General features: G+C 49.0%; 1 protein-coding gene across 1 annotated transcript in view; it reads right to left on the reverse strand.

Moving 5' to 3' along the window:
- The window catches only part of ADAMTS9 (ADAM metallopeptidase with thrombospondin type 1 motif 9), a 78,706-nt gene extending 71,061 nt beyond the window's left edge, over nucleotides 1-7,645 (reverse strand). The window contains exons 1-3 of the mRNA XM_058812794.1: nucleotides 7,244-7,645; nucleotides 6,757-7,145; nucleotides 5,438-5,600 (exon numbers count right to left, since the gene is read on the reverse strand). Of these exons, the coding sequence (XP_058668777.1) occupies nucleotides 5,438-5,600; nucleotides 6,757-7,145; nucleotides 7,244-7,337 (646 nt within the window). The 5' untranslated portion in view covers nucleotides 7,338-7,645. The remainder of the gene's footprint in view (nucleotides 1-5,437; nucleotides 5,601-6,756; nucleotides 7,146-7,243) is intronic.
- Between the last annotated feature and the right edge of the window lie 5,510 nt (nucleotides 7,646-13,155).

Consider the following 13,155-nt stretch of genomic DNA (forward strand, 5'->3'; position numbering starts at 1 on the left):
GGCTTAAGAAAGCCTCCCTGCAGATCTCCTGCAAGCCTGAGTTTACGTGACACTCAGCAGTACAGAATTTGCCTGAAGACCTGCCTGGAAACCAGACACCTAGAATGCAGAATTCTGCTGGATGAATGAGTTGAAAACAAAAAAGAGGGGACACAGTTGGAAGCAAGACAGAGTCCAAAAGAAACAGCAAAAATACTAAAGGGCTACAGACCAACAATCCAAGTGCAAAGGATCTGGGATTTCATCACAGACCACTCACAGGAGTACAAACATTGAGCCCTGAGGAAACGGAATTCAAAGTTTCTGCCTTGAAACTGCTATAAAGTAACAATATAACACGTACAAAGGGTCTGGAGAAGGAGCAGGAAATTTTCCACCACTGGCCTCATTCCACTCTATTGCCAATTTTAACACTGCAAACACACCTGGAACCACAGCTGGAGCAGGAACAACAGCTCATCCCCTTCCTGCACCAATGAAAGACCACACTACAAAGTCAGGCTTTAGCCACAGTACCAGATAGCAAACACATCCTTCCCCAGGCCTCCTCCCTGATCATGGCACTGATAACACACTAACAAACCCCCATTCTGGCAACCTCAACCTGAACAGCCCTTCCAAGCACATGGGAACATGGTGACAGAACCATCTCCTGCTTGTGCCACTGGTTCACCAGTGACTTCCCATGCAGCTGGCTGGCATTAGGGGAGCAGGCTGGTGCTAATTATCATGCAGAAATAAGATCACAATCATTGAGCTGGCAGCAAATAGGCATCTGCTTGCTCAAGACACAGGGCAGCCCTCCTCTGCCCTGGTGGTTCCCCAGTGTCAGGTTCAGTGGGAAAGGTTGTTACAGTTACTATGAAAGGGTAATCTATTACAAATTACTCGTTAATGCAACTGAAAAATCAGTGACACATTACTGAGTATGCCTGTGCCATGCTGGCTCAGCAGCAAGACTTGCTTCATGCTGCTGGTTCCTCCTCTGGTTTTTGTAGGACCCTTCTCAGCACAACTTACACACAGACCTTCTCTTCTCCTCACCTGGACCACATGGGGCTTCCCTTTGTGGAGCTGCTGCGCCTGGCCATACATGTACTCTCCAGCAGTCAAACTGCTGTAACACCCAACAAAACACCAGCAAATTTGAGACCCTTTTGCATTCATTTCTGGCAGGTAGTGGGATATGCTAAGCCTGCAGGTTGCGTCCCACAGCCATCTGTGCTGATAATACTTGGTGGATTTTGGAAAGCAGCCTCAGCAGGTGAGTCACTGGGCTTTCCCACCCCTGCCAGCAGTGGGTGGGGGCACAGTCAGCACGGCACAGGTAAGACCTGCTCTGTCCTGCACTCATCTGAGGCTGTTTCCAAAACCTCACCACCTCAGCACGAACTGCTGGAAGGCCTCTTTGCTGGCTACAGCCCCCTGGCTCCCCTCCAGAAACAGGAACAGCTCTAATCATCTTCCTACTAGTTTGGCACCATCACAGTGTTATTGCTGCTTCTGCATGACGAGTTTTGCCCGTGGTGGATGTTCCTGCTTTAAATGCTCTCATTAAGGAGAGAGGACTTTGAGCAAGATCCTCACATGCAGCCCCAGAGCCCAGGTCCAATGCCAGCCTCAGGATGGGCACAGCTGACCAGCAGCAAGGGAGGGAGCAGCTCACACTCACTATACATAAATTACGAAAGCTAAAACTTAAAGGCAGCATGGGTACAAAGAAGGAGCTGCCCCAAAAAGTTTAGTTGAGAGTCCTGCATCAGGGTCACAATAAAAGCTGCACAGAATTTGCAAAGTTTGGAGCAAGAGCCAAACAGTCAACAGAAGCAGGGTGATGAAAGGGCACAATACTTGCAATTATACTCATGGACATAGGAGAATTTTGGCTCAGTGCAACCAAGCAGGTGGAGGCCACATCTGTCTCAGAATAATGGGTGGCCAACAGGCAGAATGATTGCTAAGGTTCAGTAGAAGGCTAAAGCTATCACAGACCCCAACAAAACTGGAAGAGAAGAGCTCCAGAGAACTCAACAACTGAAATATACATAGAAATACATATATGCATACATCACTGACAAAAACCATGGGAAATATGATAGAAAGGAGAAGCAGCAGAAATGGATGTAAGACCCAGAATAAGAGGTGCCTCAAGTAGTTTACTTAAGTGATGACCAAAGGCAGTGTCCTATTGGCATCTGGACCTGGACATCTCTCTGCAAGACCAAACCTTGACAGTTTCACATGGAAAGGGCTCACAGGTCTACTCCTGCCAGAAGGTCCCACTGGATGGGGGCTTGGGGAGGTGCTGCCTGCCTCATGAAGGTGGATGCAGGATGCAGCTCCGTGCCTTTATCACTGGAGTCAGATTGTTCCTCCATGGGGTGCAGGAAAGCGGCGCTCTGCAGCCTTGCAATGAGCCACTTCCTCTTTTCTTTTTTTAGGACTGCAATTTCTTTTCTCTTCCTCCTCCACCTCAAAAAAGCGGATATTTAATGATTGGGTCGGAAGAGCTTGCTATCCTGAAGCGATGGGTGGTAGTGGTGCTGCACCTCAGTGACATCATGCTGTCTGCCTGGCCAAGCCCTCATCCCGTCAGGGCTATTCAGGAAAACACAACTGATTATCCTGCCAGATCCCCGGCCAGATGACAAACTGATTCACGGCACCAACTACAAGAAAAGAAGGACAGGAAAATGCACCATTTCCTATGACTGAAACTACATTAACCTGTTACCCCAAGGAAAACTCTGTCCAAAGTTTTTCTTGCAGCAGTTGAGCTGTATGCCAGACGGCTCAAATGCATTGCCAGAGACCCCAGTGCTGTGCTATGAAAGTTCATCTGCAGAGCACAGTTTCCATTTGATATCCATCAGCATTCAGAGGAAAAAGATCTTTTTCCAGAACACCTGTAGAGTATCTTTTATATCAGAGGACCTAAAACTATTATCAGAAACTGCTAATTAAAACTTCACAAAAGCAAATGCCTGGTTTTCTAAGCTGACCTCAGGACAGCTAAAAACTAAAAGTACGACCAGGGAGACTGCTGCAAATGAAAGCTTTTACTCAATCTGTTAGTCAATTCACAAGGGAAACTTTCCTGAATACCTCAAGAAGTTTAAAATTACATCATTATGGCAAGGGCACACCAGCATGTTGACTATTAAGCATTTCCAGGAAGATGACTATCAGAAAGTCATTTTTAATAGCACCACTGCCTGGCAACACAGGGTCCCTTGCTCACCTCAGGGGGGTACCTTAGATTTCCCTCCCATGAATTTCCTCTTCAAGCAAATTTCCACCCCTGCCAGAAGCCTGCAAAGCAAATGCACCATTTCACACATTCTTCTGACAAAAGATTGGATTTACACAACACCCTACAATTATGATTAACTCCCAAACTCTCACAAAACCATTCTTCTCTGGCAGGAGTGAGAGATACACCTTGTCTAAAACAGTGAGTGCTGCTAGATTTTGCATGTTCACCTCTGATGCAAATACATGAGACACCTTCTCTCACCAGATGTAACCTCAGGTTGGATGCCAAGGTTCATCATTGCCCAAGCTGCTCTGAACTTGCTCCTTAAATGAAATAACCAAGACTTGTTCACCAAACACATATGGCCATAGCATCATTCCCTTTCAAAAGCTTGGATGATGACAAAAAGAAAAGATGGTAAGAGGGAGAGATGGAGGGAAAAAGGACAGGGAGACAAGACTCTCATGCCTATCTGGAACACTTAAGCTTGTGTTTGAGAAGTGAGAACTCCTCCCTCCACTACATGAAGCAACTGAGAAGAGCAAGAAAACAAAGACAAGCAAGAAGCAAAGCATAGTGGAACAAAGGAGGAAGAGATACAGCAAAATCACAGATGGAGTATTATTCTTGTGAACTACAATACAGAAGAATAATATTCTAAATGAGAACTATTATACAGTGGGGTGAAATACACCAGTCAGTTACAGCAGCACAGAGTCAAGTTCACAAGCAAAATTCAGAGCCCTCCCAGCTACCTTTGATTCAATGAGTCTTGTGATCTGCTGCTCCGTTCCTCCAAGGGTTACTGATGCAATGTGCCAGATTCCGTGTTTCTTTCCAACTGTTCTGAGTCTCCTGCATCTGATCTCAAAGAAGGGAGCAGAAACAGCTGGAAGAGAGAAACCAGAATGGCATATTCCAGCAGCAACCCTTGGAAGAACAAACAATGACAGCCTTGTGAGAGGTGCCACTGTACCCCTGGCACATAGGTTTGCATGTGGAAGTGGATTCACACGTCTTCCAGAAGAAGCACATGTTGCTCTGGCTGGTCACAGAGTATCAGAGCATCTTTGGACTCAGCATGACCAGTGCAAGCTGAACAGACTGACAGCTCAACAGCACAGCCACGATCACAGTCATGGGTGCCAAACAAGTAACGTGTGCTAACTGCAGCCTAACTTGGGCACCATACTTCTCCTCCAGTGGTACCTTTACTTCCTGAGCAACTCCGCCTACTTTGCAGCATATGAGCAGCTTGCAGCCCACAAGGGAACTCAGTCAAGGTCTACTCTGTTTAGGTTCTAAAGTTCCTGTAGATCGAGCTGCAGGCCAAAGGACAAGGGCAAAACAGCAGGTGAAACAGGAGACTGAAGGAATAAGCTTCATCAGAGAAAACTGAGGTATTTGCTGCCAAAGGGGAGGATTAGTTGCGAACATCAGGAAGTCAAGGAAGCAGAGAGCAGCAGGAGGCCACTGTAGATAATAGGGACAGTAGGAGCAAGGTTATTGCTCATCAAGGCACATGAAGGGTGGGAGAAAAAGGTCTGTGCTCTTTTCATATGTGCAAGGACTAGAAAAAGAGAGTGAGGAGGTCAGGGAGATGGTGCTGGTGGAGGAAGAGCCATGAGGAAAAAAAAGCCTTTGAAAATGAACCATGGAAAAATGATTACTGAAAACTGTCAGGGTTGGTGTTAGGACCTCCTCATTTCCACTAGAAAGAGGTAAGACGTGACAACTCACAGCCAGATTTGGGGAAAGAAGACCAGGAGCACAGCAAGACTAAGACAGATGTCATTTAAAGGACAGAGTATCAGACAGAGAGTATATCAGATTAGGATGATTGGGAATTACATGTAGGATAGAACAGAAAACGAGTTTAAGGGCTCACAGGATACTTAAGGCAAGACAGATGAAAAGCTCTCTTGCCAGCTTTACCTCAGGAATCAAAGGGAAACTTTTTTCTGACCGCAACTTCCTCATAACCAATTCCTAGAAAGCACGGGTGCACCACATCTCTCCAGTACAGCACTACCACCATGAGCCCAGTCCCAGCATTCACAGCACCATTTCTAGAGGGGTCTCTCAACTCCACATCTTTTTTCCCCCCTAAACCTACTGCCTTTTAACTGCAAACAGGACTTCCAAGCATCGAGTCATCCAAGGCAGTAAGAAAATGAGTACCTGGAGTATTGCAAGTCTGCCAGTCCCCTGAAGAGTTGGTTGGAGGTGTCCGGTGTCGGTAGACAAGATGTGGTTTATTGTGCTCTTCTTCATACTCCTGCTCCTCAAGCGATAGGAGTGGCTCTACAAAATAGTCCCCATCATCAGACTTGAATGTGCCTAGCTGAGAGGGTCCAGAGAGAGGAACAGGAGGTCAGCTGTGTGCGATGACAAACCACCTAGCAGCACTACCCCACAAAGCAAGCAGCTAATGAGGGAGGTGTGCCTAGTTCTGTGGTAACCCCTGTGAGGGCAGTGGCTGGAGTTGCAGCTTTGGTCACGCTGCTTGCACCCACCCTGGGCTGCACAGCCATCCCACTGGTGCTTACAAAGGGATAATTACCAACCCACAGGCAGGGAGCATGAGAGAGGCATGTCTGCCAGACCCTGTCCTTATGCCAGTGATGTTCACCAAGCCAGTCCTGCCCAAAGGGTGATGGTGCTGCTGTGTGCTGGAGGCCCCAGTGCAACCCCATCATGTGCTGGCTTCACATGCACACAGCACATTTCCCTGAGACAGGCTTTTAACCCACATATAAGGACCAGAAGAAGGTGTCCAGCTAGTGAAATCCCTTGCTTACAAGGAGACACCAATGCTCTCCTAGTTGCGTACAACTATCAATGTGCATATTCGGTGGGTAAATTAAAAAATATCCAAGACAAAACATTCTGCAGCCATCCCATACTGGTATCCACGGGAGGGAAGCCACATACACATGCACCCAGAGGAACCCCGGGACTGAATGAAGCCAGCAGAAACCTCCGGGGAGCCCCTGAAATTGGCATCCCGTGGGACTGAAAGGTACCAGGACAGACAGAAGAGCTCCCCTTTTAGGAGCTTCTGCACATCCCGGTGCCAACATCCCTGCACCGAAGGGCACCCAACTGGGGTACCAGGGACCGGGACATGCCCTGGTCTCGGGTGCTGGGTGGCTCCGGGGCCAGCGCTGGTGGTAAGCCCGCAGCCATCCCTCACACCGGCATCCTCGGGGGCAGGCAGGGTCCGTGCCCGGGTCTGGCCCACAGACCGCCCCTCCAGGTGTCGATGGGTGGCATTTTTCCCCCAAAAATCCGCAGAGCAGGAGCGGCGCACCCCGAACCCGAGGGATGAGGAGCGGCGTGGGAGCAAGCCCCGGCCGGGGTGGGCCGGAGCCGCCCGCCGCCGTCAGGGGAAGGGGCGGGCGCCATCGCTCTGCCCGCCCACCCTCCGTCGCCCCGCTCCTCCTTCTCCTCCTCCTCCGCGCTTCCGCCCCTGGCCCTCAGCGGGGCGGGGGTCTCACCATCCCGGAGCAGAGGCTGATAACGGCGGTGAGCCGAGGGCGGGCGTTGACGTGCCCCCGGTAGAAGCAGTGCTTCACATCGGCGTCGGCCGCCTCGGCGTAGAGGCGCCGTTGGTCTGCGGCGGGCTCTCCCAGGAGGCTGACGGTGAAGAGCGGGGCGATGAAGGCCGAGCTGGCCGTCAGGTTGAAGAGGAACTGCTGCCCGAAGGCGGACAGCCTGTAGTGTGCCTTCGGGGAGCCGGCGGCGGCCGCCGTCCAGGCGTCGGGGGCAGCATTGGTGCTCCGCCGGCGCCGCCTGAAGTGGACATCGGTGGGGAAGGGCTCACCGAACTCATTCACTCGGGTAGGAGTCACGATCTCGTACTCGCTGAGCTTCTCCAGCAGCTGGGCTGCGAGGGGACAGACGCTGAGTGAAGTGGCCGAGCCCCGCGGCCCCGGGGGGCGGCAGCGCAGCACTCCCCTTGCCCCTCCCCGAGCACCCCCTTACCTTGCCTGGGGTGCAGCTTCTGCCTCCTCGCTGCCGTCCTCCAGCCGTCGATGAAGAGCGTGGTGAGTGCCAGCGCCAACGGCGCCAGCTGCATGGTGCTGCGCGCTGTCCTCGGAGGAGCAGCTTTCCCCGCCTCCGCTCCTTCTCCTCTTTTTTCCTCCCTTTTCCTCTTTTAATTTTTTTTCCCCCCTCTCTTCTCCTTTCTCGGGGCCCCCTCCCGGCCCCCGGAGCGCTGCCGCGGGAAGGCGCAGGAGCCGGGCGGCGTTAGGGGCGGGCGGGCCGGCGGCGCGCGGGGCGCCGGGGGCCGCGCATGGTGCGCGGGGGCGGACGGGCCGGGGTCGGGACCGACGGGCCGGGACAGGACGGGGGAGCCGCCCGCCCGCCCGCCTGCTCTCCCTCGCTTTCCGCCTCTCCCCCCGTCGGGCTGGTGGACGAGAGCTGCCGGGACTCTCTGTTTAAAAAGGGGCGGGCTCCATGGATCAAGCCCGCCCTCCTCTGCTCCCCACCTTCCAATGACACTTTCTTTTTTCATTGCCGGCGAGAGCCGAAGTCGCAGGTTTTGGTCAAGGAAACCATCGCTGGAGCGGGCGGGGGGAGTCCGAGCCACGGCTTCGTACACCCGGGATCGGCGCCCGCTCCCCGCCGGCTCCGTCCAAAAAGCTTTAAAATCCCAAAGTAGCCCAGGCAGGGCGGCACCGGAGCTGCCTGCACTGCCAGGACCTGGTGGGGATGAGTCCCTTTGTCACTCACTGGGAGGAGAGATGGGTTTTCTTACGTAATTAATGTTTTCCCTTTTTTTTTTTTTCCCAAGGCAGCTTGAAGAAGTGGACCAGCAGTTGAAGAATACCCTGTGCGGCACTTCTTATAGCAGTTGTTTTCTTAGGCGTTTCTCAGATAAGAGGCAATTCAAGCAACTTTTGTTCAGGATGAGATTTGTGTTGTGCACTTTTCAGGCACCCTGAGGGAAAAGGAAGATTATATCCAAAACTGAGTTTATTTTGTTTTGTTTTACAGTTTGAAAGGTCTCTAAAAATTTAAGACATGCTTTAGAGCTACATATAATTAAGTGTTGTCTTCTACCCCTTCCTCAAATCAAAACCCCAGCCTTGGTTTAAAAGGTTTTTAAACCTTTAAAACACATAAGGCAAATGAGAAGTTTGGAAGTTCAGTTTGCACTTCCATGGAAAATGTCAAAGTTCTTTACATTCTTTGCTCAACTTTGGGACAAGGCACAGAAATGTTGGTATTTGCTGCAGAAAGGGAAAGCTTTAAAATAAAAATCAATTCAGAATCCACTTCTGGGCAAAATGGTACCTCCTGAGTCTTCAACTGGTGAAGTGCTACAAACCTCAACTATTAGGAGTCAATTATTAATTTTGTATGATGAATGTAAAAATCATAGTAAATAAAGCATCACCTGCAAAGCCGTGCATCTTCAACCCTGCTACTGGCGGGCCAGGGTTGCAGGGCTGGGAGGCAGAGCCTCGACAGTGAAGAAATCTCCAGTATTGTGGAGACCAAGTCAGCACATCCTTAGGGCAAGGTGTAATGGCACATAACCTCCCTGCATGGCATTGTACCCACTCTTACAAACCAGACTTAAATAAAATCTCAGATACTTACCAAGAGATAACTCACCCATATCTCCCTGAGCTGCAGTGCTTGCAGAGCACCCTGAGCCCTGACCACCTTCCTACAATGTCCACATGTACCCCAAAGCTTTCAGTCTTCACAGAGAGAGATACACACAGGGTGCTTGAGCTTGGGATAATGCTCCAGAAATTGTGGGAGAAGGAAGGGTAGGCTGTATCCCAAACTCAGGTGGGTGTGGACACATTTCCCAGGAGTGCCAGGGGGATCCTGTTCTGCTCTTTGGGCATGTGGAGCAATACTAAGCAGCTGATCAGCAAAAAGGGAGTGAGGAGAAGTGAACCGAGTTGCCTGAGGAAGGGGAGGTGAAAAGCTGAGCATAGCATTAGGGCTGAGTCAGAGGGGAGGGGAGGAGGCATACGTGGAGCTTGTCCTGCCTGTGTCTGGGAGAGAGGGGTGCAGCCTTCAGGCCTCTGATCAGCATGGTGTTGGGAAACAGGTCTGGTTTATCTGGGCTGCAGAGTGCCCCGGGGCATCCCCATTTCACAAACATCTCACATCCCACCACTCGCAGCCTCAGCATCCCCTGTGTCCCATCAGGCACTGGTGAGAGCTGCCTTGTTTCTGTTCAGCTCACTGTCACAGGAAGACCTATCAGAGCTTTGGAGTTTTTCTCCTTACTTTTCTACAAGGTGACCAGTAGAAAATTAATTTGGCTCTGGGGTGAGGTTTGATGGAGCTCAGGAGCTGGTAATGGCTGAGAAGTGACAGCACATACCTGTGACTTGGTTGGGTAGGACTCTTTGGCTCTGAGCTGAATGGAGCAAGGTTGTTTAGTCGAGCATCCTCACAGCCCAACCCACTGATTTGAAACCACCAACCTGAAGGAAGGCAAGAAACAAAAATTTATCATTCAGAAAAGGGGATCCAACTCATTGGACTCCATTATGGGGCAGAGTTGGGAGAGATCTGAAGCCTCCCAGGACCAAATCCTGGCTTTGCAATGTCACTAAACATATATTTATGCATTCCATGCAGCATGCCATGACTTCCGGAGCCATTTCCATCAACATGCACAAGTTGTATGTTGTGTGGCATTTTGAATCTTTACAGCTGGAGATTAGTAAGTGCAGAATGAAAGCTGTACTACTCTAAGTAAATAGATTATGTGGAGCTTAGAGAAACTAAGCTGCAATCTTAAATTCAAATAACTTTCCTATTAGGAAGGATCTATTAATACTTACGGTATGGTAATTGTGCAGACTCCAAGTCCTCACCCAGTCAAAAGTAAGACTTAAGAGCCCATACCTACCCCTTAAAACACTGGGAATTTTGCCTATGTAAATATTGCAGAACTTGAGCTGCAAATGCCTCTTCTATAAACCACAAAATCAGAACTTGATCACAACAGCAAAATTTCAGTAAGAAATTAGGGCAGTGCACACTGCTGCAAGAATACACTTGCAGAAGAACCCAGATTTCCTGAGGTTTTTGCACTGCTTTTATCCCTCGCTACCATTTCATTTTCACTATAGGTGAGGCTGTACTAATCTTTGTTCTTTGTGGCTCAGCCTCTCTGGGTAAGCATCATCTTCCTTTATCTGCTGCATCCTCTTGCTTGCCCAACGATTATCCCACAAGGCAGTTTCCCTTTGATGGTTGCTCCTCAATGCTACAAGATAACTGAAAACAGCCAACTCTTCTCCTTCTGTCTAATCTGTGTGGTCAGAAAGCGAAAGATTTCATTCCCTTCAAACAGCTAACCACCCTCTCCTGCTCTCTCATTCATCTGCTGATGCTGGTAACAAGGATACCACTCTGGGCTGCCTTTCTTTTTGTTTTGGAAACCCTCATAGAGGCTTCTCTTTAAAAGACATTTTCAGCAGTTGTGTCAAAGCTGGATTTTTAGGTTTTGTAAGACTTTCACATTTGTTTGGAGGGACTGAAACTTGCAAGTCCTTGGGTATACCTAATTGTCAAACTTATCTGTGCCAAGCCAACTCTTTTTGGTCCTCGTTAAAAGGATTTAAATACACTCATCGACTGTAGTCCTTTAAGCTTCTGCTTCCTCCCTGGAGTTCTCTTCTTACCCCATGTAGTTTGCTGCTGCCATCAAGGTCTGAATCACTGGGTTGTTCAGGAGTTTGGTCCTCTGACCACAGGAGGCTGGGAAGTGCTTCCTGCCATTCCCAGCAATACCAGCACAGCACTGCTGTCACAACTTGCCCTCTGTGGGCCCATATCCTGGTCCCCATTTTAGGGCCATTGGCTGAGGGAGATTGTGATACGATGTGCCAGGATGCTGCAGAGCCATCAGTGCCATCCCACTTCCCTGAACACTGAGATGTGCACATTGAGGTGACTAATTCAAGGTTACCCAAGGCAATAATACCCAAACACCCTTCATCTTGGTCCTGGGTCAAACTGTGCAACTAAACATCTTCCCAGCCAGTGTATTGCAGCAGGAGCCGTGTTCTGTGGGAGCCATCCATGCTCTGCACACGGTGCAAGGTGGGCACAGTGGAAATGCAGTGTTACCTTGTCCTTGCAGATACCATCCCTGCTCTTTGCCTGGTGGGGAATCACCATTTGGGAACAGAAGGTGAAGGAGGGAGCACAAACAAGCCTGTTCCACTGCTCCAGTCATGCAGGGAAACTGGCCTTCAGCTTGCCTTCAGAAACAGCTCTGACCCTGGAAAACAGATACATGAGTAGGAGCTAGGGACGGGGTGGGAGGAACAGCACAGCCCACATAGACACTGCAAATGTGTGGGATTTTCATCTTCAGGTCAGCATGGATGGACATAATGATCCCTTGAGGCTCTCCACTTGAAACTGCTGGTTCCAGCTCGCCCCTCCTCTGCTCCCAGCATTGCTGCTGACTGTTCACACACTGCTCCTTTTCCTTACACCTCTTATCTGCCATGTGGAAAGTGCTCAGGACAGCCCAGCTTCTGCGTCTCGCTGCAGCCCAGCAGTTTCTTTGGCCTAACAAGTAGTTATAGATCCCATCTCCCTTTTTACTACAGGTAAACCTGGGAGAAGTCCTAAAGTAGCTAAGAAACACTCAATTCTGAATATTTCCATTTTTGTGCAAATTAAGCCACATAAAGCTAAGCATTATTTTTATCTTTTGAATACACTCTGCATGACTTTTGATATTACGTACTTATGCATCTATGCTATGTTTCAGGTCCCTTTGCCAAAACATTAACAGTAATACTAGGAGGACTAAATAGAGCAGATGTTCTGTAATCCCACACCAAAAGGCAACCTGGGAATGTTGGAAATTATACAGGTACAAAAAGCTTTATCCCTCGAGCCATGTACTTTTGTTATATAAACAAATTATCATAACAGCTCTGTGAGGTGTCACCATCACCTTATGAAAAGAAGACTGAGATGATTGATTTGGCCAAGAACATGGGGTCATGGAGCTCTGACCTCATGCTAGTTCCACCCTCCCTCTCCATCATGTATGCAGTCTAAGTGTATAATGTAATATTTCAGTGCAGGGATCATTAAACTGTAAAATTCTATTTTAGGAGGGTTGTTTTCATTCTTTTCCCAAATAGTAGATTGTCTCCAGAGATAACAAAATACAAATATCCAGTAGAGCAGGGAAAAAGCTAAGCAACATTACAGATATCAAGTTCTTTTTCCCTACACTGTTTGATTTCCCTTGGGGTGTAACGAGGTACCCAGCTAAAAGCAAAGACGTCTCCCTGGGGGAAGTCTTTACAGTGTTGTTGCATTTGTATTGTGGTAGGAAGTCTCTACTGGTTGTAAAACTGTCAAAAAAATTGTCAATGGCCAAAAAGCTGGGAATGTTTTAGGCCTAATCCAGTGCCTGTCAAAACTCATCATCAAAACTTCCACTGACTTAGAGAAGTGCAGAATGAATCTCTGTCATTTCCAGGAGCTATTTTATAGCATCACATCTTGCTCATTAATATCCACCTGACAAGCATATATACGTCCACTATTTCTTTACCAAGATGCAACAGCTTGAAAACCCATTTTGTTTTTAACTTAGAAAAATGTCTGTGCTTGCTTAGTTGCAGTACCAAAACTGGGATGTTTTAAAATTCTTCTCAGATAGCTGAGGGTTCCCAGAACAGATGGGCACAGGGAGAGAGAAGATAATCTAATGGCAGCCCATCACTTTGTAGCACTGCTGGTACCACATCATTACCACAGCCAGAATGTGCAACAGACCACAGCCATTGACCCCAACTTTCAGGATATGTTGAGGAAACAGCTCTCTTCTTATAGGTGCTTCTATACCCTTGCACCCAGTTTCCTCCTCTCCTCTGAAAGCA

Source organism: Ammospiza caudacuta, chromosome 12, assembly GCF_027887145.1.
Source record: "Ammospiza caudacuta isolate bAmmCau1 chromosome 12, bAmmCau1.pri, whole genome shotgun sequence".
Lineage (NCBI taxonomy): Eukaryota > Metazoa > Chordata > Aves > Passeriformes > Passerellidae > Ammospiza > Ammospiza caudacuta.